The sequence below is a fragment of the Heliconius melpomene genome, chromosome 10, assembly GCF_056956725.1.
Source record: "Heliconius melpomene rosina isolate 202511_hmr_F chromosome 10, ASM5695672v1, whole genome shotgun sequence".
Lineage (NCBI taxonomy): Eukaryota > Metazoa > Arthropoda > Insecta > Lepidoptera > Nymphalidae > Heliconius > Heliconius melpomene.
In genome coordinates, this window is record NC_140398.1 from 13727762 (window position 1) to 13754613 (window position 26852).

The 26852-nt window shown below is 30.7% G+C and overlaps 6 protein-coding genes and 1 long non-coding RNA gene across 11 annotated transcripts in view; 2 read left to right on the forward strand and 5 right to left on the reverse strand.

The window, feature by feature from the left end:
* Lpin (phosphatidate phosphatase LPIN) overlaps positions 1-4412 on the reverse strand; it is a 37193-nt gene extending 32781 nt beyond the window's left edge. For 3 of the 5 annotated variants that reach the window (XR_014878319.1, XR_014878318.1, XM_085191227.1), the window contains exon 1: positions 4169-4396. The gene's annotated coding sequence lies outside the window, so the exon portion shown is untranslated. Of the gene's footprint in view, positions 1-928; positions 1069-4168 lie in introns of those variants that run through there. The other 2 variants (XM_085191225.1, XM_085191226.1) reach the window with 2 other exon arrangements.
* A 387-nt stretch (positions 4413-4799) lies between these two features.
* LOC146535786 (uncharacterized) lies at positions 4800-5782 on the forward strand. Its single transcript, XR_014878379.1, has 2 exons — positions 4800-5073; positions 5532-5782. It is a non-coding gene; the product is annotated as an uncharacterized LOC146535786 (long non-coding RNA).
* Positions 5783-6108: 326 nt separating this feature from the next.
* Positions 6109-9421, reverse strand: RagC-D (Ras-related GTP binding C/D). Its single transcript, XM_085192259.1, has 8 exons — positions 9255-9421; positions 9048-9181; positions 8744-8972; positions 8570-8665; positions 7781-7999; positions 7328-7470; positions 6672-6820; positions 6109-6434 (listed from the first exon to the last, which is right to left on the reverse strand). Exons 1-8 carry the CDS (start codon positions 9255-9257, stop codon positions 6262-6264), a joined length of 1146 nt encoding a protein of 381 aa, XP_085048385.1. The 5' UTR covers positions 9258-9421; the 3' UTR covers positions 6109-6261.
* A 652-nt stretch (positions 9422-10073) lies between these two features.
* On the reverse strand, positions 10074-15446 carry LOC146535788 (uncharacterized). Its single transcript, XM_085192256.1, has 6 exons — positions 15278-15446; positions 12542-14604; positions 11377-11481; positions 11118-11295; positions 10892-11030; positions 10074-10807 (listed from the first exon to the last, which is right to left on the reverse strand). The coding sequence occupies exons 2-6, from the start codon at positions 14396-14398 to the stop codon at positions 10093-10095; spliced, it is 2994 nt and encodes a 997-aa protein (XP_085048382.1). The 5' UTR covers positions 14399-14604; positions 15278-15446; the 3' UTR covers positions 10074-10092.
* Positions 15447-16822: 1376 nt separating this feature from the next.
* PIG-T (phosphatidylinositol glycan anchor biosynthesis class T) lies at positions 16823-19455 on the reverse strand. Its single transcript, XM_085192257.1, has 3 exons — positions 19117-19455; positions 17754-19040; positions 16823-17062 (listed from the first exon to the last, which is right to left on the reverse strand). Exons 1-3 carry the CDS (start codon positions 19277-19279, stop codon positions 16842-16844), a joined length of 1671 nt encoding a protein of 556 aa, XP_085048383.1. The 5' UTR covers positions 19280-19455; the 3' UTR covers positions 16823-16841.
* A 348-nt stretch (positions 19456-19803) lies between these two features.
* On the forward strand, positions 19804-24430 carry LOC146535790 (major facilitator superfamily domain-containing protein 12-like). Its single transcript, XM_085192258.1, has 8 exons — positions 19804-20374; positions 20452-20659; positions 20736-20820; positions 20897-21091; positions 21495-21792; positions 22275-22425; positions 22778-22905; positions 23931-24430. Exons 1-8 carry the CDS (start codon positions 20095-20097, stop codon positions 23990-23992), a joined length of 1407 nt encoding a protein of 468 aa, XP_085048384.1. The 5' UTR covers positions 19804-20094; the 3' UTR covers positions 23993-24430.
* Positions 24423-25531, reverse strand: Uch (Ubiquitin carboxyl-terminal hydrolase). Its single transcript, XM_085192260.1, has 2 exons — positions 25371-25531; positions 24423-25272 (listed from the first exon to the last, which is right to left on the reverse strand). Exon 2 carries the CDS (start codon positions 25264-25266, stop codon positions 24574-24576), a length of 693 nt encoding a protein of 230 aa, XP_085048386.1. The 5' UTR covers positions 25267-25272; positions 25371-25531; the 3' UTR covers positions 24423-24573.
* Between the last annotated feature and the right edge of the window lie 1321 nt (positions 25532-26852).

Consider the following 26852-nt stretch of genomic DNA (forward strand, 5'->3'; position numbering starts at 1 on the left):
TTGGAGTTTGGACTCCTCCTGACGAGATAGTGCTCTGCGAGTCATCATTTCGAGTAAAGTATTTTTTGAGTAACGTTAAGGATTTGGATTATATGCAAATAACGGGTAGTTTATGCACGACGGAAAACTAAGCTTTAACTACTAATTTACGCAATTAAACCACAATTAAATCAACGTTATATGGTTTCTATAGCACCTAATAATTAAAAACAATGATAAAAACGCGTACTTACAGTAAAATATACTTAAATATTATGCCGGCATACCACCAGTCACTTACACAAAGAACACTTTACAATTCACAATAAAATCTATTAAAACATAAAAACTATTATAATTACGTAAGTAACACTATTTGCTTAATTAAATTTAGCAATTATTGTGGAAATGGGCTTCAAATTGAATTAAATTATATGAAATTAAAATTCTCAGTCGGAATCAGCTGTTAGCACCGGGGTTGCCAGAAGCGAAAAAAAAAAAAGCAAAATATAGATATTGTGTTAGTTAAACGACTATTGTCATGGTCGTCATGAATTGTCTAAGCATGTGCTTAGCTGTATATTATATTTTTTTACAAGTAAAGAAACATATAGAAATTTTACTAACTACTAACTTTATCTAGGTATTAATTCTTTTTAAATATAGGCCATGAAGCTCTTACTTATTTAAACAATAAGTGTGACCCAATAAGTTATTTAATTCTTGAACGCTAAGTTTAACATTTTTTATCAAAGTTAAGATATTTATTAGACATAGGTGTTGTATTGGCGATTATTTGGCAGAATAGTAAAAAAATATATAAATGTGGAATATTTTTCAATAATTATTTTTGGTTACTAGTAAAATTGGTTATACTTAGGTATAGCAGTCGCAAAATTATTTAACATGATTACAATCTCTACTATATTAATAATTAATGTAATGATACCTTAAGAACTGAAAAATTATGTCTATAAAGCACTAAAACACTCCAACGTTAGTTAACTAATTCACATAATATTTTAAGTAAAAAAAGTTTGTGCAAAGTCTACAACACGGCGAGACAACGTCGATAAAAAAAAGCGCGTATCACACGTAACGAGTATGATTTTACACTGAGACTGAAGAGCTGACATCGACACTGATCGAGCAGCTGACTGAGCGCGAGGAGTGAACGGATGCGTCAGTAACCGATAGCTGTGAAACGATAATTTAGTGGCCAACCGCAGAAACGAGGACTGTACAGTACGGTCAACAAGTAGTGGCGCTCTGAAGTTAGGTTATCAGATTTTTTGCGCACTGTAAGAAAATAATCAAATGTAACGTAAATCATAAAATCGAATATGCGCAACCATTTACAGATAAGTTCGCGGCCACGACTCGCTGACCGTACTGTAAAGTGTACCGAGCTCGACGCAAACGTGTTGATCGCATGTTGTGGCGTGATGTCGTACCATTATATTGCGAAAGTTTCTTGTGTTGCATGAAAGTGTACACAAAAATTTATATTAACCTCTTGACTTTTATGCAAATCTATCAATTTTATAATTATGTCTGACTGTAGTGATCATGAAGTTTTAAATTAATGTTTTAATAACAAAGAATTTTGTGTATAAAAATATATTTCTAATTAAATCAATAAATATTATAAGAAAATTTATGTTCATACTTTTCCAATTTATTGTTTATAATAACAACTCGATTGTGAATCAAGTCAAGGCAAACGAAAACTTGAATAACATGAAAACAATGTGTGTAGTTTCTAATGAATCAATGAAAAAGTGGTTTTCTGCGTAATTAAAATTTGCATAGGGCAAATATGACTTTTTATATGTCGTTTAGAATTTTTTAATTAAGATATCAATAGCTGCTTTAGTTATATTATCAAAAGCTGACTATAGTAGCCATATTACAATACATACATTGCGTAAAACCAAACAAGAATTATTCACAAAATCAAACTTGTTTAACTAAATTCAAGGATATCATTAAAATAATCTAGAAAAAAAAAGACATAAAATACAGCGACCTTATTAGTCTAGGAATGGGTGTGTCATGACGTATTGTTTACAACAGACGTGGCGCGCAGAAGTTGCCGATACGATACCTGTTGCGTATTATTTAAAATCGCACAAGGCCATTTCTAAATTATCAATGCCATGCGTTAAAACTGATGACCCACCCACTTTCAACCTTATGCCAATCACAGAGAGTCAATATTGAATTGCACACCAGCAGGCAGTTCAACCAGTGCTAGTTTGGTGGGCGAAATATCGTTATCTTCGCGAATACTACCGCGAATACGTAATAACGTGCATGCGGAAAACAAAAACATGTTTTTCTGAATTGTACCTATTTATTACAATCAATGCCTCTCTCATCTAGATAAATAATAGCTGTAATGCGCATTATCACTATTAACTATTAGATTAACGCAAAAAATATTAATTATCTTTATAATTAAATTCGAATTTGTGATCTATTTTTTACAATTACCTTATTAAAATATATATAAATAATATATTTTTTTAATAAAACGTACAAAAAGCATATTGGCATTGCAAATTCTTTAACATATTACGTAGATACATATTTTATATAGTGCTAAGCCGGAAAAGCCGTGATACAGTGTTTCGTTATGGGTAGTGAACTCAAAGATTTTATCAAAGCAAGCCAACCAATACTACCACTTCATATTGCATGAGAATGAATTATTCCCAAATAGAAATCACTATCATTGCATTGAGTCGAACTCGTCCCAATTACGTCACACGGTCACAGCAATATAATATTTTGTATATTAATAGACTGAGATCCCAGGGCCCCCAGACCTACGTCATTTTACCTACGAAATTTTGAGGATTAATAGTCTAATATTTAGTTAAGACTATGCATATTCACCAACTTGAAAGTAGGTCTTATACTGCTAATCTGATTTTCATAAAACATACTACTTTTTGCTTTGGGTGTTAAAAATGAATAAGTCATCAAGTGATGATAAAAATTAACTTAAAATTTCTCAGAACTGTATTTAAAAATTCTTAGTGTTCCCAATTACCCAGATAATACTCCACTTTTAGGATTACAAAGGTAAATTGACAAAAAAGTCCTAGAATAAAATTTATTTTACTGTAAAACTGAATCAATAGAATTTTCACAATTGTAACAATAAGGAAATAATTTAATTTAAACTATCAAGCCACTCATGGCTTCACCTACGAAATGTTTAGAAAGCCCATTAATCAACCGTTTCTTAACACAATGACATTCCCCGAAAAAGTCATTCTACCATCCTCAAGTAATTCTATATGAAATTTCATCACAATTAGATGTTGATTAGCAGTGATGATGTTACAGACACTGACAGACAGAGTTACTTTTGCATTAATAACATTAATATGGATTTTCATTTTATATTTGTAGTTGTGAATTGAAGATTCGAAAAATCCTTCATTTTCAAAGTTTTTTGTTTTAGTTTCATTCTGTATCCTGCAGATAGCAAGGTAGGCAGAGCGAACCTGGGTATCTAGTGTTCATTAAGTTTCCACACACTGATAGCATTAAGATATTTTCTTTCCCGTCTTTCCACCAAATTCTGGAGGCATTGTATATTGAATGGCGGAACTCAACGCCGCGTCGCTCATTTGAGCCACTGCGCCACAACTAGCCTCTAAGTTTTTGTATATATTTTAAGATGCCAGTGAATTTATATGGTATAGCTAGTTTAATATAAAGGTATCCAAGTACAACTTACAATTAAGTAAGATGATAAAAACAGTCACATTGTGTAAATAAATAAAAGACAATACATAAATATCGCTTATATGCTTTCATTTAAGCAAATTTATCTACTGTTAAAAAATAAAGACTTCGAATTCTTATGAAATAAGATCTAACTAAAAGAAATCATATATAATATTATATATTCTATTTAGTTTCTTTATATACACAAAGAATTTCTTTATATACACAAAGAATCAAAAATATTATTTTATATGATTTAGTATTTTATGCATTTTTTAAAAATATTTTTTTGTTAAAAATTACTAGTTTTACATATGAATGTGTTTTCGCAAATGACTGTCATTTTCCTTTACATTTTTAATAATAATGATATATTAAAATAATAAGAAAACAATCTTTGAAACACTCTGAGTACTCTTTAAGCTATAAAATTCATTCTACTTACATATAAAATTGCAAAAGACAGTAGTTTAATTCACAATTGCACTAAACAAGTTTCTATTAGGTAGATTTTATTATACCAATTAAATAAACCAAATATAACAAAGGAGTAAAACACAGAAGTTAAGCACACAGTTCGATCCAAGATAAATGACAAATGAATATTAATGTTACGTTCTTTATTTTATGGCCTTTAGGCGTGCCAGTTTTACTTCGCAAATGTCACGTAAAATGAAGAAAATATAGAAGATTGGTTACTTACATGTTAAGATTGGTTATAGATAAAATACACACTTCACGGACTAGATTAACAGTTTTAAAAAAATGAGGTCTTATTAGTTACACCATCACCTGAAAATAAAATTACGACACACAGTTACAACTACAAATTACTATAAATTGGGGCCGTCGTGTGGCAGTGGCACAAGAGTGTGACTGTAATGCGACGGTTGTGGGTTCGATTCCAAAATTATTTATCATCATTTTAATTTTTTTCACTCTACTAAGGCAAAAGTCAGGCGTTAAATTCCGCATCTCACAACGCAATGTTTCGAAAAATACGGTGGAATGTAGTTTAACACTGTGCTGTGTGCGGGCTATTCCGTGAAGCTGACTATTAATATTAATACTGATTGTGTTGTCTATCACATAAAATTCTACTAATATACAAATTATACATTATATATATTTGATATTAAAAATCTGTGATCTGTGGAACATTATGTTTCCTTTCTGAGCAACTGAAGTTGGCGGGGAAAATGATTTTTTTAATCAATTGCATCCCGTGGTTGTCCGTGGTACGACTGTAACATGGACTTACCCAGAAATTTTTAATTAAAATCGTTAAAGGAATACTTCAAAGGCCTAAAGCGCCCAAGCGCTGCTACAGTCCTTACATTGTCGAAGCGTGTAAGTACGCTCCTCATCCATACTTACCCGCTTCTTCGACGCCCTCGTAGCGTCCCTCTAGATCCTCACGAGCCAATAGGAAATATGCGATTCGACTTCTTTTTTCCCTATCCTATCTCATTGTTGGGCAAAGGTCTCCCTCCACTTCTTCCACTCTGGTCTATTTCGCGCACCAGTCAGGCTTGTAATGGTCCTGCTCGTATCGCCATCTCCGTTTTGGTCTGCCATTTCTCCTTTTAGAGTTTAGAGCGATTCAACTAATAATATTCTTTATACATAACTTTTTGTTTTAATTTAAGCATGTATTAATATTTTTTTAGATACTTTCGTTTTGAATAAGAAAATAAATATTGAAAAGTGCACCAAACAAATGGGAAAATAAAATTACTTAAGTCAAACAACGAATTGTGACATCACTGATCATCATAACATTAATTTACCAATGTGTTGTTTTATAGTGATTGATGACGTCACATCAGCATTCTCCATCACGAACGTCCATCAGAACGTACAATGTATGATGATAAACTTGTATGGTCTTTAAAGCATCGCGAAGACCCGATGCTTTAAAGACCATTCCAGGTCCACAATAGTTTAGTCCTTTCGAAAAAAAAAATGTTTCAACGATAATGTCATACCAGCAGGATGAAGACATTGTTAATAAAGGATTGTATATTACATTTTTTTAAATAAATAAACTGTAAATAAACCGTTTGTGTTGATGGTACCCTTTAAGATTAAGTTATGATTAGGCTTGGAATATCAAGCCCACTTTTGGCTTTACACTGATGTCAGCATAGCAGGGTCAGCTTAGTGGACTTGAGTCTCAAGACATTCCATTCTACTATTTCCAACATTTTGACTTCGAATTTGAGATATTACGCATTAAATGATGAAAATATATGCGGTACTTTGCCTCAATAGGGTGGGAAAATGAAAATAATTTGTCTCTCCAGATTATACCTATAGTGGTTTTTAACATGTTTAACTATCCTAAACAAGGAATAATAAGTTATTTAGAAATATTAGTCAAAGTAATATAAAAATAACATTTCTTTTATTTAAATATTCTTTACAGTTATAATTACGGATATATATATTGAATAAGCAGAGGTATAAACAATTTTATATTGTATAGATAATTTTTCTACAGTTTATACAATAAAAATAATGATAATGTTCATTGTGCTATGGTATCTGAACTTGTAAATGATTAGGTACATTTTCTGTTGAATCACCAGCGCCATTTTGTAAAAGATCCACCTCTGTTTGATTTTTAGCTGCATTTTGAGATTTGTTTCTTAATTCAAATACTTGAGTTATGGCATCACGGAAACAAAGGAAATTATAATCAATGACACCTGGAAAAAAATATTTATAGTTTTTAAATAAAAAATATACTTAACCATACAAGTAATGGTGTTTTGATTGATTTAATTTGTTACATTGAACTTTTCTTTTACTGGCTTAAATATTAAGATCATGAATATAATTCATCAAAACAGATCTATTTGTATGTTTTAGAATGTTTTTGTAGCGTAATTAATTAAAAATAATAGTATTTATCACGCCACTTTATGTGTAAATATAAAATTTACCTTGCTTTTGAAAGTTTTCTTCTCGAAGAATGCAAACTAAAGCAAGAAATTTATTGACTTCTCTCAAATATAGTACTGTGCCATTATTCAGTTTAATTAGACTAGAACTTTGGCTATTAAATGTATTTACATCTGCTTCTTCAACCATTCTGAAAGAAGAATAGTTATAAAATAGTACTTTGTTTATTTTTCTTCAGCTTCACATTGTATCTGGGCCAATTACTTCTTACAAATATGTGGGTATTAATATTAGAAAGAAAGGGAAATAAAGACAAATGCGATGACGTAATCCCTTCATAAGATATGAAGAGATACACAGAATGGTAGGTACTTGTGAAGATGTGACAATGGGAATAAAAAGGAATATACTCAAATGGTTTGAGTGTGTCAAGATAATGAGTGACAAAACATGCTGTTAAAGATTTATGGGGCAAGAGTGAATAGTAAGGGAAGCAGGGGGACCAAAACCAACCTTCATGAATATTGATGATACTGAAGAAAGATTAAGTAAAAAACATGACATGTATGAAGAAGTTGATAATAGTGTATGAAGTGAGGAACAGTATGTAGAGATTGAGCATTTAAACTCTGACTTCCCTGGCTGCTGCTACTAAGAATAGTCTCCTACAAGAGTAAAGTTAAAAGAAAATGCTTACCCATATATACATGAAATATCAATGACAACATCAATCATATCACAGCATAATTCATAGCTTTGCATGTCTACTGGAGAGCTGTCTGTTGCTATATAGATTTTAGAAACAACATCAAAGAGGAATGCTTTCTCAATTCCAGAATTCTGTAAATAAAAATAAATAGATAATATAAAGATAAGTGTATATCTAATACAGTCCAAGCTCTGCTTCTTTCTTTGGATCTACATCCAAAGAAAGAAAAAAAATCGCAAACTGGTAGGGCCTCAAATATCGTCAAAAAAGGCGATTTTTGAACATTTGGGTTAGGTTATCTCAGAAACCAAAACTAATGGAACACGTCTGGCACACTAAATACCTTCGGAAAAATATAGCCCCATTTCTGGGTCGAAAATGTTGTCGGCCTGTGTTATTAAAGCAATGCAACATCAACATAATGGAATTTGATTTACTTACTGAAATAAGTATATTTAGAAGATTCTCCAAAGTAGGTAGTTGTGGTATCAATTTTTGCACCACTTTACTGAATGCTTCAAATATAGAATGATCATAAATAGAAGTTAAGTGAAAGGACAGATGGACATGATCTAAGCCAGCTTCTGCTAGATCTTCATTAGCTCTGTGGTGAATATCTCTTTGAGACTCCATTTTATAATCATCATTAAGGCCATCAACCTATAATTGTATCATAAAGAAGCAAATAATTAAAATCAATATTTGGAAAACTAAAATCATGTTTTTGGAATAATTCTAATAAATTTCTATAATTTGTAGTATTAGAAAATATAATAACCAGTTAACTATGCAAAATCATCAAAGAAACTATTTGATATTGCAATTTACTTAGAAAAAAATCTATACAGATTTTTTTCTAAGTAAATATATGTTCCTGTATACATTGGCCTCTAAAATAACACTTATTAATAATACATATAACATAATGAAAAATTTTAAAACTATATGTATATATTATGTTATTTAGTTTTATAATTTCACTATGTTAAATGACAAAACTGTTAGCATTTTGTATATTTATTTTGTATATACAGCTCATTAAATTAAGAAGTCTATGTGGTACCATGTGATAGTATCAACTATAAAAGTAAATTAATTCATTTCCCCTTCCTGGCCAGATAAAATGGAATATTAAGTTAATAAATTGGACAGAAAGTAGAGAATGGAATATCTTGACACACGTTTGCCTGTGTCTGCCCATATTTTTTAAATCACTATATTCATACTTACTTTGTGAATAAATACTTCAAACTTTATGTTGCTATTCACCCTATATGCTTTTGTAACAGTAAGCTGTAACTTATCAAGGGCATCTTGGTAATCATCCTTAAAACATAAAAAAAAATCATTTATTAAATTATTTATAAAATATATTTATATAATATTCAGTTCGATTACTGTTACCTGTGCATCAATGACAAATACGAGAGCACCACATCCACCAAAAATAGTGTCAGAATCAAATGTTGGGTCAAAAAAATCAATTTGACCAGGAAAGTCCCATATTTGAAATTGTACAAAGCTACTATTGTTTATATCATCCTTAACTATTTTATTGGTAGACTCCAAAAACAATGTTTCATTGGGAGACATTTTGTGAAATACAACTTTTTGTATTGACGATTTCCCCGACCTAAAAATGCATGAAATAATTCTTCGAGTACGTATATTATTTTTTATTTTAACTAAAAACAAGAAACCAGTTTACCGTCGCAGGCCCATAAGGAGGATTCGAGGTTTATGATCTTCTTGAAGCGACGCATTGTCACTTTCCCCATTTTGTTCAAAGGGACCGTAGCTGAAATCTTTAGGAAATGATCCCACATATTCATCCTGATAGCTCTGCACAAATAAATGATAACATTGTGATTCATTCTAATAAATACAAAGTGGACGCAAATGGTTTTGTGCTTACCATTTTCAAAGAATTTAAATAGTTTGTATATTAAATTTTACTATTATATCGATTGTTACATTTCAATAAAAACATATATTATATTAGAAATCGGAGTTGATATCACAAATATGTATGGAAATAAGTTTAAAACGAAACATTCTAGTTCCCAAGGTGACAAATAAAATTTGTCAATTTAAACTTCATTTGTCAAAGACTATCTGTCACAAAATATTTAATAGAGGTAGGTAACGTAAAATGGAGTATAGGCATAGAAACATTTTTTGACTTTAAGTTAGATTTCAGCAATGAATTCAAGTTGATATATAAAAATATTTACTAATAATATCGACTAATATAGGCTAATACTGGTTTTGTATTAATAATAGGACAAAAACTGTTTTATTACTCATATAAAATACAAAAATATTATTATTTCTATATAATAATAATAATCATTTTCACGCTGTATCTCACACAGCAGGGTAGGCAGAGAGAACCTAGTGTTAAAACACTCCGTTTCCCACTTACTGCCGAATTCTGGAGGCTTTGAGTGTTGAGTGGCAGAACTCAACTCCGCCCTTTGCCTCAACACCACAGGGAAGAAATGGAAATATAAAGCGTGTTTTAAAAGCGTGACGTGGAGTTCTGCAGTCAACACGCAATGCCACAAGAATTCAGCGGAAAATTAGGGAAGGAAAGACATTCCCTTTGCCTATCCTGCTATGTGCGAGCAGTGTACGGGTATTGTGAATGTGCTCTAGACATTTACCATATATATATTTTTAATTAATAATAATTAGCCTAACTATATTTCATTTTGATAAATACTAAAACAAATTAAAGAGTGCCATATTTATTAAGAACGACGAGTATCACAATATAAATTACATGATGTTTGTTTTTTACAACTATTTGACGCTCTAGAACTTCTAGCACAAACATATAAAGGAAGACGTAAAGGGCGTGAAATAGCTGAAGTAAGCTTATCAGCACTAGATATAAGTTTAACAGGTCGAATCCAACGTTCACGTTCGGTTCGAGCTTTATCGACACTTTGTGCATAAGCAATGCTTTTTTGTAGACCTGCTAAGCTGTTTGTTCGAGCAGGTAGTCGTTCCAAGCTATTCGAAACTTCTCCTAGTTCTGCGGTATCAGTATCGACAATTTCCTGATGATCAAGAATCATTCCTATATTTATTTTTAAATTAGTAGCCCCATCTCTAAAAATTAAATAAATAGTAGCCTGATCCAAAACTTTTAAAGAAAATTGTTCATTTATTTTCAAAGCCTTCGTTTTGATTTGAAACGGTTTAAATTTTTGACACAACTTTTTACTCTTCTCCTTGATGAAATTATCAAATTCAATGGCCAGCATTTCCTCATTATCAGGGCGTACTTTGTTATCTCCTGGTGGTCCAAGTTTTAGAATTTCAGGATCTTTATGTGCCATTTGTGTATCAATCATAACTTGTTGTAAAACAGGCGGATCATTAAGGGTATGCCATTTCCAGTGAGAAGCAGGACCAATATTCTTGTCTAGGATAACACCTTCCGTTTGATTGTATTTTAATCTTAAAAAAAACATTTTAAATTACTAATTGATAAGTAGGTATATTATTTTATATTCAATATCACTTTTCATAAAAATGTTTTACCTTATATTACCAGCATGGTCAAAGACAATCCCATTTCCAAGATAATCGAAACTTGCAATAACTGTAAAAGGCCGAGGTCGACCTCTCTCATCAGGTTCACCATTACTATACAATACAAATCTTTGCTGTGCATTGGTTTCTTCAAAAGGAAACAAAAACTAAATTACTATATACTTAATCTACAAAGGCTTATAAAAAATAATGTAATAATTATAAAACGTTACACCTTCTGCATCATAATAATCAAGAGCCAGTTTGCCGTTTCTATAAAACCACTTTCCACGGCCCTTCTCATCAAATTCTGCCAACTTTTCACCGGAATCGTGAAACATTATCTTTTTATTTTTGTTATGTTCAAACCAATCAAATTCGGGATGCGCGGGCCGCATACGATACACATTCATCTGTAATATGAGACTAAATATTTTAATACCAAAAAAGGAAACCTCTATTATTAATATAGACGATTTATAATCATAATTTACTTTTCTAACTACTTTTTCTGTAGGTAGCATAGTCCACCCTTTCTCAATAAACGATCGGTCGGAAAGAGCGTATCGTATGATTCCTTTAGGCACATCTTGCTCTACCTATAAATAACGTTTACACTTGTTACAGCTTTATAAATAATAGTGAGGCAGTTATAATCATACATGGTAAATAAATAACAATTATAAGGACAATTACAAAAGATAAAAGAAAAAATAATAATAAACATTCAATTAAATATAGCAAAAGTATTATTTAAGTCTATTGACCTCAATTTTCTTGTTTTTGGACATTTACTGTCTTTATAAAACAACGATAATATTTTAAAAAATACGATATATAAAACAAATTATTACAAAACAAATAGCTCAAAATATTTAATCAGCTCAATTTTCATTTTTGATTAAAATAATGACGTTTGGTAAGTCAAGTTAATAAATAAAGATAGTTTTTACTTTTACACACCAAAGGTACTTATATCGTACCAGTGCTATTTAATTTTTTTAATTTAAAGTAAATTTTAAGTCTACTTTAGCTTAGAACTCCAGATGAAGATAGACTAAAAGCAAAACAATTGAAATAAGAAATGATTACAACATAGTAACACTACCTCATTCTCCTTTTATCTATTGTCTTCTGACATATTGATAGGTACATATTTGACTACCAATGCGTATTTTGACAATATAAGTATATTGCAGTATCATATGTACGGAATAAAATATATATTATAGTAATTAAAAAGGTTTAAATACACATAGGTACTCTAAGTTTAGGTTAAGTATATTAAACAAATTACAAAGCCGGCAAACTATCATATCTAATAAATACATATCAATAATGTATTAGGCCGTCTTAGCGCAACGGCAGAAGGGTGTGACTTTAATGCGACGGTAGTGGGTTCGATCCCCACTCGACAAAGTGAAATATTTATTTCATTTATACTTCCATTTCTTCGCTCTAGTGTCGAGGCAAAACGCGGCGTTGAGTTCTGCCACTCAACACGCAATGCCTCCAGAATTCGGCAGAAAGTGGGGAACGGAGTGTCTTAACACTAGGTTCACCCCGCTGTGTGCGGGATACAGCGTGAAGCTCTAAAAAAATGTATTAATAATTAAATTTAATATATAACCAACTTTCTATAATTGTTTCCAAGCTTACGTATTTATTAGTCGATAAAGGAGAGCTTTTATATTCCACAGCATCACTTATAAGGGTTTCCTTATTTGGAATATTAACATTATCGTCTTGCAAGTTAGATTTGAAAAACAAAGGAACCACTCCTATTTCACTTGTATCCTTTTTAATAGGTTTACGTTTTAATATATTTTCTCCTATAATAATATCATTAATCGATTCAGTTTTAGTATTTTTTAAAATAATATATTCAATATCAAGTTCTAGTTCCGAGTCATTACAAATAACGCATTCGGGTTCCTTTTTATCTTTATGATTTTTATGAGTATCAAGGATACCCGCACTCTCAAATAATTGTGATAAATGCGTTGGTCGATGCATTTTCACTCTAGTTGGATCTGTTTGTTTAAGCTTGACTAACTTTAATATCAAGTCTTCAGATGAAAAAGATCTGACCTTAAATTGGCTTGGCATTGATATATTTGCTTTAATTCTGGATTCAGAAGCAGATTTTTTGGAGCTTGGCTTTTGTTTTTTGGAAATCCGATCAGATAAGTCTGGCTTATGTATATTTTTTGTTTTAATTTCTTCTCCTGATTTCTTTGCTTCTGTGGTTTCTTTATTTCGCTTCTTTTCTCCAGCACTTAATTTAAGTTCAATTTCTTTTTGTTTTAGTTGTTCAGCCTTTAACTTTTTTAATTCTTCCATATATGCTTTGCTTTTATCCTGTTCTGTTGGTTGCTTCATAGATTTCTCTGCACTGCTTTTTTCAAGTTGCTTACCTTTTGCCTGAGGTTTTTCTATAGTTTTTGTTAGCTTTTCTTCTTTACTTTTACTCGGCTTATCATCTTTCTTGACTTTCAGCTTGTCTTTTTCAATTTTTTCCTTATTATCTTCAACTTTTTTAACTGGTTTTTTCGGAGAGAGTTGTGGGGGCTTTTTCTCTAGTTTTTCTTTATATTGTTCATCTTTCTTTATAATTTTTTTTGGAGATAGTTGTGGCGGCCTTTCACCTCTTTTTTTCTTAATGTCTTTAGTAGTATCTTTTACAGGTAAATGATCTTTCCTTTTTTTACTAAGTGACCCACTGTCGACTTGTGATATTTTTTCTGGATGTGTTTGTTTTATTTTATCAGACTTAGGTTGTGGCTGTTCTTGTTTATAAAATTTGTTAACTTTGATATCTTCTAATGCCTTTTTCTTATCGTCCTGTTTTTTTTTATCTGATTGTAATTTAGCTTCAATTCTTTCCCTCGTTTCTTTGATTAATTCTGAGGTACTTTTACGTCCTATTGTTGGCAGTTCACCTTTGGATTTCTCCTTGGAAAAGACGTAACTAAAATCTTGATGCAATGCTTTTTGTGGGTGCTGCAAAGATGCTGATTTATCAAGTTTACTTTTATTTAATGAACTCTGTGATATTTCAGGTTGCAAAATAATTGTAGCATGTGTACTTGTTTGGTCCCTGATTTTAAAAGGCACCAAGTGCACTTTATGTTTTCCTAAAATCAAATCTTTGTTACCAAAAATTCTATCAGCTTTCAAATAACTGAATGATTCATTGGAACGATCAAATGGTATTTGCTCGATATTAATATCATCATCACTTTTGTATATGAAGACATTCTCTGAATGTGCTTCTCCTGGTAATTTATGAATTTTAATGATTTTAGAATAAATAGGTCGTTTATGTGACGAGGATTCAATTGTATCGTCAGTGCTGAATAATTGTCCAATTTCTGGTCGGAGATAGTATTTTGGTTTTGCTGAAATGTCATATAAACTATGCCTATGCGACAGCGGACCGGAATGACTAAATAAATTGTTATAGATTTCATTTTTCTCCAACAATTTTTCCACGTCTGATAACCACAAAATCATTTCCTTTATTAGTTTCTTTCTTTGTGTCTCACTCGCAAGAAACGTTTTTACTATTTTGCAACATATTTTACAAGGATTCTCATACTCGGCTCGACAATGGTCACAAATACCTATAGTATCGAGTTTGTCAACACACTGGACCCTTTTCAATAATTTTTCAGCATTTTCATATATATACTTACAACGTAAGCATCCTTTATACTTTTCTGTGGGTAAAGAATTATAATTTTATATATTATCTAATTTATTTTGATAGGGCTATGTAAGGCATATATTATTATATATTATAATTATACATATATTTTAAGACATTCAGTGTAGCGCAATGGAATGGTCGGACTATGCACGGAATGCTTGTGAATTCAGTCCCCACTCCTGCTTCCTATGTCTGGTAAAACAAAGTTGTCGTGGGATTGTACATTGATTACCCAATATCTTCAATAAAAGGCAAGAAGTAAAAATACATTGATTTTAGGGCTAAATTGTTCCTGGTATATGTGCAGGAACAAAATTAATTTTCTTAGATATGACTACTTTTTCATATTTAATTTTGTAAATAATAAAGTCTTATTTAAATATTTGATATAATATATTATACCTATATATAGAAAATTAATTTTGTATGTTTATACATGTAAGATCAAATTAAACTTTTGCTCTATGAAAATTTAATATGTGATACATAAATTACCAAGTTCCGATAAACATTTATGAGATGAAATGGAAACATTCCTTATGTTATGGACAATAATAACATCAGACTTTTTATTATTTTTTTCTGATAATAATTCTTCACTTTTATCCTTAAAAATATGGTTATATTATAAATAAAGGTTACTATCAACAAGATAACTATAATATATAATATGCAATACTTACATCTCTGTTTCGAAAGGAGTATTGATATATGAGCAAACCTATATTTTTTAAATTGGCGATTTTACGAAAACTTGAGCTCTCCTTGCATGATTTACAACATGGGCAGTCTCTAAAATTAACAATTATTTAAGTATGTAAAAATAAAAGTATGTGAAAAAATAATAAATGTAAAATACATACTTATGGAGACATCCATTACACTTTATGTATTACACATAAAGTAAAAATGGATGTCTCCATAAGTATGTTCATTAACTTACGCTTGTTTAGATATCATGTTATTATATTAATCTAGCAGTATAAATCTATAAATAAACAAATTGCGACTAAATCAAAATGTTTGTCAAATTGACGTAAAAAAAAGCTTAATAATAAAGACCTTTTAAATAGTGGTAGATGTGTCACATCTAAACATTACAATATCAAAATATAGGCACGTTAGGTCAAGTAAGCAATCCAGATTTGGTAAAATTAGTACTATGCGGTATTTAACCTATGATGGATCGTCAAACGCATAAGCCATATAAGATTTAGAAAAAAAATCTATAATTTATTGAAATAGTGTCTGTACTCTGTATATACCTACCTACTTATGAAAAAAATAAGGAATATGAAGAATAGAAAGGATATATTTTGTTTATTGGTCGGTTTGAATATAGTAAAATTTGTAACTACTTAAGTACTGGGCGGATTTAAATATTTTTTCCGGACATCTTATGCATTATATTCCATATACAGCTGTCTCTTAGTATTGGATCTTATGCAGATCTAAGACATCCATTATCCATTACAATGGAGTAGGTACCTACCTACTGCATTTTGTTAGAGTGAATTTAATTGAATTAAGATTAGGTACGTATAGGTAACCTTAATTAAATGATATCACAAATGCATAAATACGCATATGCAAAAATAGCTTTTTGCGGTAATCTTCGATATTTTATTTATAAAAATAGTTTCGCAGTCGAAAATTTACTAAAATATTTATGACTCGTTTCAAACAAAGTTTTTGTTGCATATAAGTACTTAAATAGAATCAGGAGTTATCGGACGCCGGCCTATATTTAATAACAAGTACTTTTAACAAAATACGTACGTAAGTACGTGCTAGCACACTTTAAAATTTAAAACATCCCAATGGGAGGTTTTACAATAAAAGGTAATAATAATTATCCATTTTTGTCGTACCTATACTGATTTTTTTTGCTCTCATTCCCATAAGTTTTGGGCAATCCTATCTTAGCATGATGGAAAGATTATTAACACGATAGGAAAAGTAACAAAAAGTTTAATTATTATAATATATTCATGAAAATATTCAAGTCTGTGCCTTATCTAAAGTTCTTTTATATATCTTTTTAAATTAATTTTGATTTATTAATTATATTAATAAAATTGATGTGATTTAAAAAAAAATCTAGTGTCTCAAAAATTATGAAACAATAATAATACAAGAACTTTAAAAACTCATCATATTAAACACAACAGTAAAAATTAACATGAAACATGTTTTAAAAAAGGAATGTGGGAGATAATAATGTTAACTTCATTTATAATATATACTTTAATCTTTTTTCTTTTTTAAAATATTAAATAGTTTTTGGCGTAGAGAAATAGAAGATCCTATTGCTTTCAATATTAACTCTTTGGTACATATATTATTTAATGGACCAAAAGCTAATGCTACTACTGTACATGCCAAACATATTACATTATATGGCATACTAAAATCAGGTGTTGGTAATGATATCATAGCTCCATTAGTACGAAAAACCATTGGATACCCTGGAATAAAATAATTGTAGTTGTTAATATTTTATCTCTATAGATTAATAGTAGATAAACATTTTTTAAATTAGCTTCACACTATATCCCCCATATAGCAGGGTAGGTAGAGGGAACCTAGTGTTAAGACAATTTTTTCGAGGCATTTCGTGTTGTATATAGTTGGTCTCAAACCCGCAATAGTCACATTACAGTCACATCCTTGTGCCCCTGCACTATGGCAGCCTCTAAAATGTTAGTGTCTAATGTTAATGTCTCTTAGTAACCTAAATATTCGCTCAATTCTCTACTCTAAATATTTAATTGTAGCTCTGCTATTATTAAATATTTTTACAAAAAAATAACATAAGGTGATGAGAAACAACATTAGTACATATTTTTGTAAATTTATAAATTGTCATTGAATATTGAGGTCCAAATGAGAAGGAAGCCATCTTCTGAAAGCAACCTCAATGATTCACATAATCATCTCTACATGGGATTGATGGGTATGATTAAATAAATTCCTATTTTAATTTTTCCCACACCAGTAAAACAAAGTGCAGTGATTTTTGAAAACAATATTTAGGTAATAAGTAAAAATAGTGTAGACAAGGCAGATATGCCTATACAGTCCATGCAAATGAAGTTCCAAATTAATTAAGTAGTACAAAATTTTTATTTATAGATAATAATTCAATGAAATACTTACATGGTTTTGAGGCATTTATTATTGAATCAAATGTGTTTCCATTGATTGGCAAACTAGTATAATTTTTAGCAGTAGGAAGATTTGCAGTAATTAGTGCAGAACCAATATAAAATCCATGATTTGCATCAGGAGGATATTCTTGCCATTTTAGAAAGACAAATTCAAAATCGATTGTAAGAGTAGTAGTAGATTTGGGAGGCAATCGAAGTAAAAGTTCTAAGTGGTAGGGTTTTTGCCTACTTCGACCAGGTGAATAATACTGTGACATTATCAAATTGCTTTCAGCTTCTCCATTAATTCGCAATGAACTTAGTTGTAATGGGAGCCACCATGGTGCATTCTCCATAAGTACAACATCTATAGGTGCCCAATAATTATTTATCAACTCAGTTACTATTCCTCCAAATTCTTTACCATAGCCAAGAATATATCGTGTAAATGACAAAGGTGGAGGAATATTAACAAATATTTTATTTTTTGTCTCATATTTTGCTACTATGTTGAGAGTTGATGTAGGTAATATATTGTACATTAATAAATTAGTCTCACTACCCCCTCTATGTGATACTATGACATTATTTGGTTCTGGACTTAACTTAAAAGGGTAAGTGTTATTTGAAGTAACATCAACATAAATTTTACTAGAAGATGACAGAGGACATGCTCCAAGAAGTCCTTGTCCAAATAATCTTCTGAAGGACCAATCCATTGTATTTATAATTTTAAAATCATAAACAAGTGCAACAGTTTGTGTTATTTCTAAGTCTGTTTCTAAACAATTATTGTTTGTACATTTTCTCCTTACATGAACTCCTATAGAATGATAGTTGGTATTATGAATCATTCTTGAATTAAGAAGAGAAGAAAATCCATTACTAGATTCACATGGTAACAATTTCTTCCATGGAGTTAAATTTTCAGTGCAGACAATTTCTCTTGGAAGTGATGCATATCTTAAATGCGATGTTGTATTTTGCTTTAATTTATTAGCACCTGTAGGCCATAATGCCATCTTGGGTGTTACAGTGTTAAAATTTTCTATAAAGTTTAGAGATGCACAAAAAAGTCCAGATAAAGTTGCAGTTAACTTCTTCCATTGAATATCGACATCATTCACATCGGGAGAAAACCATGCATATAGTTCAGCTCCAGGGGCAGCATCTAATACTGGATAACCCCATTGATTATGCTTCCACTGTCCTTCTGTCAAGGTAAGATGTAATTCTTCTACCTGATATCGTAACATAATTTCTGTCAGTGAACGCGGTGCTAAATGAGAATGTTCAACTGAAACAACAATAAATAAGCTACAAGTTGATTCGAAATTATGAAATGATTTTTATCAATCAATTAATATACTTACAAGATTGTTCTCCATTTACAAGAGTTAAGAAATTAAAGTAAACATAAAGGTGGGTTGGTGGAAGTGGTTTAATAAACATTTCTTCTTTAAAATCATCTCCCTTTGTTAATATAGTAAGCCCAAACAAGATAAGACATCGAATTAATAAACCTAATTTTAACATATTTCAGGTGTACTTGTAAGTAATATTCTATAGTGTTATAATTTACATAAATATTATTTTATTGATATTGCTAAAATGGGCTACATATATATTTGTTTACGGCTTTTTATATCGCATTGAGAAAGTCAAATATGCAATTTGCATTTGACATTTGACAATGATTTAAGTTGACAGTTGTACTATCGTACATTAATCTGTTTATTCTGTTGTACGGTACTACATACTCGTCAAGGAACATATTATACTCTATAGACAGTATTAATAAATAAATTCATTTATTCAATAAATTCATTTCATTGGAAAACAAAAAGTAATTATGAATACAATCGTACAGCTGTTTTAAATTGAACATATCATATATTGTACAGTAGTTCTTTGTTTTTTATAACTTAACGTAAAATGAATCAAAAATGCTGCTAGTGGTACGTCACAGAGTAATGATATCCAGATGTACTCTACAGTCTCTATAATTATAATTGTCCATATAATATAGTCTACCTCTACAGCTGTTAGTCACTTACAAAGTTACAATTTACATTGACAGTTGACTTTGACATTACGGTTTTGACTCATATAATATAACAAAATTTTGAAATACGTGAAGTGCTGAAATGAAACTTTTGAAATTTAGTTTACTATACAAAGATTAACAGTGATAGTTGATAAAGTTAAATAATAATGACGAATCAATGTACAGATAAGCAAATATCGCATAAACTTGCGTCCTGATAATAGTATTCACACGCTACTTGTAAAAACTAATACGTAACTAACGTTATAGGAAAATAGTAAAAAAAAACCATTAATGCTTAGTAATGGATAACGAATTCCTGGATATATCAACAAGCCTGAAGCAGCAACTTGCATATGGTATTGGGCATGTGCTAAATGATGTGTGTGCAAGTCTGTGGTTTACATATTTTTTGGTATTTTTCCATCTTGTGTTGGAGTTTTCTGCCGCACAGGCGGGATATCTAATGTTAATAGGTCAAGTGGTTGACGCCTTATCAACGCCTTTTATCGGTTACCATTCTGATCATACCAACAACTATTTGAGTACAAAATATGGAAGAAGAAAACTATGGCATTTGTTTGGTGAGTTTATATTCATAATATGTTAACTCAGTTATTTTTCAATTATTCCAAATCTATTTATTGTCTATTGCTTTTAGGAACTTTATGCGTTTTGTCATCATTTCCTTTTATATTTATGAAATGTATTCAGTGTGAACTTGCACATAAATGGGCACAGATGTTCTACTTTGCTGCATTTATAACTATTTTTCAAATTGGCTGGGCTGCAGTACAAATATCACACCTTAGTCTTATTCCTGAGCTTGCAGAAGATCCTCATGTTAGAACACATCTGACTGCTATAAGGCAAGAACATCTTACATATTACAAAAAAAAACAACTTTTATAAAAGTACAATTAAATATATATTTTTTTATTTCAGATATGGATTTACTGTGTTTTCAAATATATTTGTCTATTTAATCACTTGGATTATATTACATTTTACAGGCGAATGTGATAAAGAGGTATATTTTATTATCTGAAACAGCATAGTATTACATTTCTAAATCCAAAATATTCTGTGATATGTAACATTTGCAGCAAGTGGGACCAGCGGATGCTTGGAAGTTTAGACAAATAATGCTTGTAGTTGTAGGAGTGGGCAGCTTAGCATCACTATTATTCCACTTTGCTGTGACTGAAAAACAGCCAAGAGTTTCAGTATCATCTAATGATTATGAAAGTAGTACAAGTTCGCTTCATTGTAACATACTTCGAAAATATTTGTTATATCAAGTGAGTATTCAATATAATTGGGCAACACAAACAATGAATCATTTTTCTTTTATTTGAATAACATTGCTTGAATAGAATGATGACTAATATTGTGGACTATATTATACTATAATTCAACTATGTTTTGAAGCTTTTGTGTCACAACGGCACAGAACAACTGACTGTAAATGTGAATGTGGTGGATTTGATTCCATCTCAGCGGATGCATTATTTTCATTTCTTTGTTCTTGTAACCAAGACAAAGAATGGGAAATGCAGAAATAAATTTGGTCACTCACATGCAATGTCTCGAAAATTGAGTGGAAAGTGGAGAACAGAGTCTTTTAACACTAAGTCTCTACTGCCTACCCTGTTACACATGGGTTACAGTGAAAAGCTTAAAAATAAAAAATTACACTTATAGGTAGCTGGAATATATATGAGCACAAGACTGGTTGTCAATGTAGCCCAAGTCCTTATACCACTTTACCTTCACCGAACTCTGGGTCTTGCTGCAAGAGCATTGGCTGTAGTTCCTCTTGCCATGTATATTGGGAGTTTAGCTGCTGCAGGCGTACAGAGGTTCGCCCCAAGATCTTTTACCCGAAAATTAAGCTATTTAATGGGGTCTGCATGTGCATTGACTGGTTTTTTGTGGGTGTACTTTGATTATGATAATTATTTTAAAGTGAATTTTATTTATATAGTTGCTGTTTTAATAGGTTAGTATCTCATATTGTATGATTTGAACTCAATATGTTGAGTATTTGTTTATTGGCCATTAAATATAACATGTAAATACAAAATGTACTATACTATTAGTATTTGATTGATAAAATAGACGAATTTAAAAAATTAACTAGTGATAATCAAAAGTAATGAACAAACAAATTTAGAGTAAGTTTTCATATTGAGGCCAGTCATGGTGTACGGGCATGTGACTGGTTGTGGGTTCGATCCCCACTAGGTAGAGGTAGTGAAATATTTATATTTCAATTTCTTCGCTCTGGTGTCGAGGCAAAGCGCGGTGTTGAGTTCTGCCACTGCATCAGTGGGGAATGGAGTGTCTTAACACCTCTGCCTATCCTGCTATATGTGATTTAAGAGATTTAAAATGATGAAGTTTTGTTAATATTTTTAACTATCATATTGCTTTAAAAATGATTATATATTCTTAATTTAATGTATATTACAAATATTTCAGGGTTTGGAGGGGCACAGATGCTTGTAACAAGTCTATCTTTAACAGCTGACTTAGTTGGAGCTAGTACTCAAGCATCCGCCTTTGTTTATGGTCTCATGAGTTTTACTGATAAATTGTCCTGTGGGGCTGCTATAGCTGTTATACAGATGTAGTATGTATCATTTAGTTTTAGGTTTTATTCCTTATTTATTTCAATTGCATATGTATATATATATACATATATATGTTGTAATGTGATTTGCGAGATAATGCATATTGAGTGATAGCACTTAATGCTGCGCTTTGTCTTGTTTAGAGTAACGAAATGAAAATAATTAATTACTCTAAGTAAACCCATAGTCCCGTACCTCGTGTTTACCAAGCGGGGGATGTAGAGCTGCTTCACAACAGCCTTAATAATGTTTTTAATATGTGCATATTTCACAATATAAGTATATGAAATGTTATAAAGAAATATTATTGTATGATGAATAAATAATATGTATTTGTTTTATATCTTCCAGTGCAGATGGTGCGAGTGTGGCATATTATCGTGATGTGTTAGCATGGGTTTGTGGCGTGGCGACTGTGCTCGGTCTTCTCCTCACAATTTTCTTACCTACTCAAACACATAATTCCCTGCTTTTAGATGGTAAGCAGTAAGAGGCCATCCACAAATTACGTCACATGACCCTTGTCACAGTTAGATACATTTGGGGGAAACTCACAAACATGGTGTATAATTTCGTTATAAAATTATATAGTATGAAAAAATTTTTTTATTGCCTTTGACGGCTTTAAAAAATTAATATTTCGTAGATGTAAAATTGCACAACATGTCACAAACTCTCCCGACCTCTTCTCACACTTCGACGATACGTTCTCACGTTAAGGGGTAACGTGTGACATTATTTATGGATGGCCCTAAATTAAACATACTGACCAATTAGTCTTCACTTCACAAAAACCAATAACTTAATTAAGAAAAACGCAGGCGTAAAAGCATATAGAATGTGGCTGTGGCCTTTAACTCATAAATAAAAAAATAAACATACTTATGTGCTTTTTTCACCTTTACATTTATACCTCACGTGGAAAGGAAGAAGTGTGAAAGGAGTCTCTGCCTACACAGGTAGGTAGAGACTTCTTTCACCACTTCCACCTCAAATACAAGGGCTTGGATGTTCAGTGGCGAAACTCAACATAGTGTTTACCAGAGCAGAAAGATTATAATAATTACACAATATTTTTATAAAGCATGTAAAAAATTGAACTTGGCTTGGATTGCTATCCATCCAACATGTTATGTTGGATGGATAGCAGTGTTGCATGATAGTGTTATTATTAACATGTTTTTCAATTTTACAAATATTTTACCATCCTTAGTGTGAAATAAAGTGGTGGTTAGAAACCTATATTTATGTGATTTCTTGTATAAATTTAGAATTTCTTTTAATTAAAAATTAAATTCCCGCTCAGCGGATTGAATTTCCTTGCTCCAGTAAAGGTGGATTGGAGCATTGCATTTTCTCTTTTTGTTCGCCCAAAACACATTGCCTTAAGACTTTGATGGTCTTAGTCTTAATACTAAGTTAAAGATTTCTTTGCTTATTTTACTGTGTGCGAGATACAGCATGAAGATAAAAAAAATATACGATTTATTTATAACATTTACAGATGGTGTATCAATTAATGCTCAAGAAGAGGAAATTTCAACATCTCACAATATAGCTACATGATACTACATTGGGGAAATTATAATACATACAATTCGAATAAGACAATAAATATTTATTGTCTACATAATAACATAGTGAAAATGTTTTTATTTACTTATTTTAGTTAAATATATTATTTTGCCTTTGGTATTATAGAAATTAAGGAAATATTTTACTTATTATTATTTTTTTAACTTGATTAAATTATTTAAAAATATTTGATTTCATTCCAGTTAGTTTTAACTTTGATGTTACTATATAATATTGTTTAAAGATACAGTACAACTATTATTTAAAACATTGCTTGTAGAGGCTGTGGTTTATCAGTTTATTAGTGTTAAGTTTTGCTCTACTAAGAAACTTTATTTTATTTAATATATAGACTAAGAAAAAATATTTATATATTTAAATTATGTATTTATAATAATACTTTTGAAATAAAACAATTAAGGAAATAAATAGGCATTTTATTATCACAAAGGCTTGCACAGCATACAAATATATGAAATTTGAAAAAATACTTTCACATGTAAGCTTGAAGAAAGCACATTTTTTTGGTTAAGCAAAAAATTTACTGTAACATTCACTGTTACTGATAATTTTTAATCAGCTGTAGCTAGAGCTACTACTGTAAAACGCACTTCCTCAGGATCACGCGCCATAAATTCCTTACATACTTTTGCTGCATCCTCCAAAAACGAATCTGGAGAAGTTGGGCCATGATTTATGGGGAACGCTTTGCGTCCATCTAATTCATATAAAAATCCATTTTTGTGCACAAACGTAATAAAATGATGATTGACAGGATCTTCAGCACTTGGAGTGTTTGTTTGTCCTTCCAGGGCCAACTCTTTGTGAGCATTTATAATATCCTTACAATTTTCTAGCAAAGTTCCTCTAGCAGCAGCATCTAACTCTTTGGCGTCATCTAAGAATTTTTTCAAAGGTCCATCAGATAGTTCAATGTTATCAGAATTATTCGCAACTGCATGAACAAGTGCAACAGTTCCACAGGCATTGCTTATATTTTGTTTCATGTAAAAAAGACTATTTGCAACATCTTGTCCTTTAGATAATATTTCATTTTCCTCTTTTTGCTTATGTTGTTCGTAAGCCTCCGATATGGGAAAAAGAAGAGTAACAGATACAACTGGTTTTGGTAACCATGAGAGCATCTCAGGTTCTAATCCCATAACATCTACTATATTCCATTTGTTTGACACACCAAGTTTTTGAAGGAATTTATTCATAACTTCAGGATTTGACTCCAGGGGTATCAAAGTTTCAGTCGCCATTTCGAGCTGTAAAATATAAAAAGTGAGAGGTTACCGGCATTATGTACCTATACCTGGATAATGAGAATAACATTCTCTTTATAAATAAAGGAATGTCTACCAACCTTTTTAACTTCTATTTTTCGCAATAAAAAGGAGACCTTCTTATTGTGTCTCGAGAATAGATCTAAGCTGACTCAGAGCACAAATGAATTAATAAATTAAAAATCAATAATTTACGAATTCAGAATCCACCAGTCACATTCTAAAGTTACCATTTCACAAAACGGGAAAAAAGTACATAAAGTACGGTAATCATAATCCATGATATAAATGGAAATATTGTTATATTTTCATTCAGTTAAGATATATTAAGTCACTAACTTTCTAGAAATTGTTTTACTAAACAGAACATTTAGGAATTTCCATTTTTGCAATTTAGTTTATGATTAAAATACCAGTTACCTGGCAGCATTTCTAAAATAGACTTTGACAATATGTGATTTCACTTTTATCTAGACATGGGCCGTAACGTCTTTTAAGCATAACCAGTTATCACTAGTTTCGGACACACGCGTAGCTAGTTTCAGAAACTAGTTATTTCTGTAACTAGTTACAAATGCTTCATAAGCAGTTGTAAGTTTAATACGATTACTTTTATAGTTATGATTACGAAAACGTTTTAGGTTAAATTACAATATCTAGGTACTAAAATGTAATTATTTATTAATTTATTTTATATACAATAATTTTTATACATTTTTTATTTACACTTTATTATATATATTTTTTAATATACAGAATTTTATATCGTTTTTCGCTGATCGCTATTTAATAATATTTGATGTATTTAATTACGGAGTAAAATTAAAATTCCAAATTATGTGGAAAAATTGATCAAATTTATTTAACACACAAGATATATACAAAAAAAGAGAGAATAATTTTACACTTACAGAATGGAAAAAGAAATTTAACAAAATTGCAAAAACTGACACGTAATGGAGAAAATAAGGTTTAAAATTGAATGAAACTTGAGGCCAGTCATATCGCAGAGGGACAAAGTGTGACTGTAAAACCGGCTGGTTATGGGTTCGATCCCACTCGAGGATATGAAATATTTATTTAAATTAATATTTCCATTTCTTCGCTCTGGTATCGAGGCAAGACGCAGCGTTGAGTTCTGCCACTCAACACGCAATGCCTCCAGAATTCGGCAGAAAGTGGGGAACGGAGTTTTACACTAGGTTCCATCTGCCTACCCTGCTATGTGTGGGAAACAGCGTGAAGCACAATTTATTTATTTATCAGGAAGCCAACGTTACTACAATAACTACAAAAAGAGGCTCATAAACTTAAACTTATAACATAAATACAGCTATAAATGTATAACTAGTAATGTGTAAAAATGTTAAATATAATATTATAATAAAGCTCGCTTAACACCTTAGATCTAAATGAAATTTTATAAAACAATATAAAGTTAACAATATAAAGTAATATAAAAACAATAATGTAATTAATATATATAATAAGAAAATTAGATATAATAATAAAGTAAAAAAGGGTACGGACCAAGCGTCTGTAGTGTTGAAATAAATAAATAA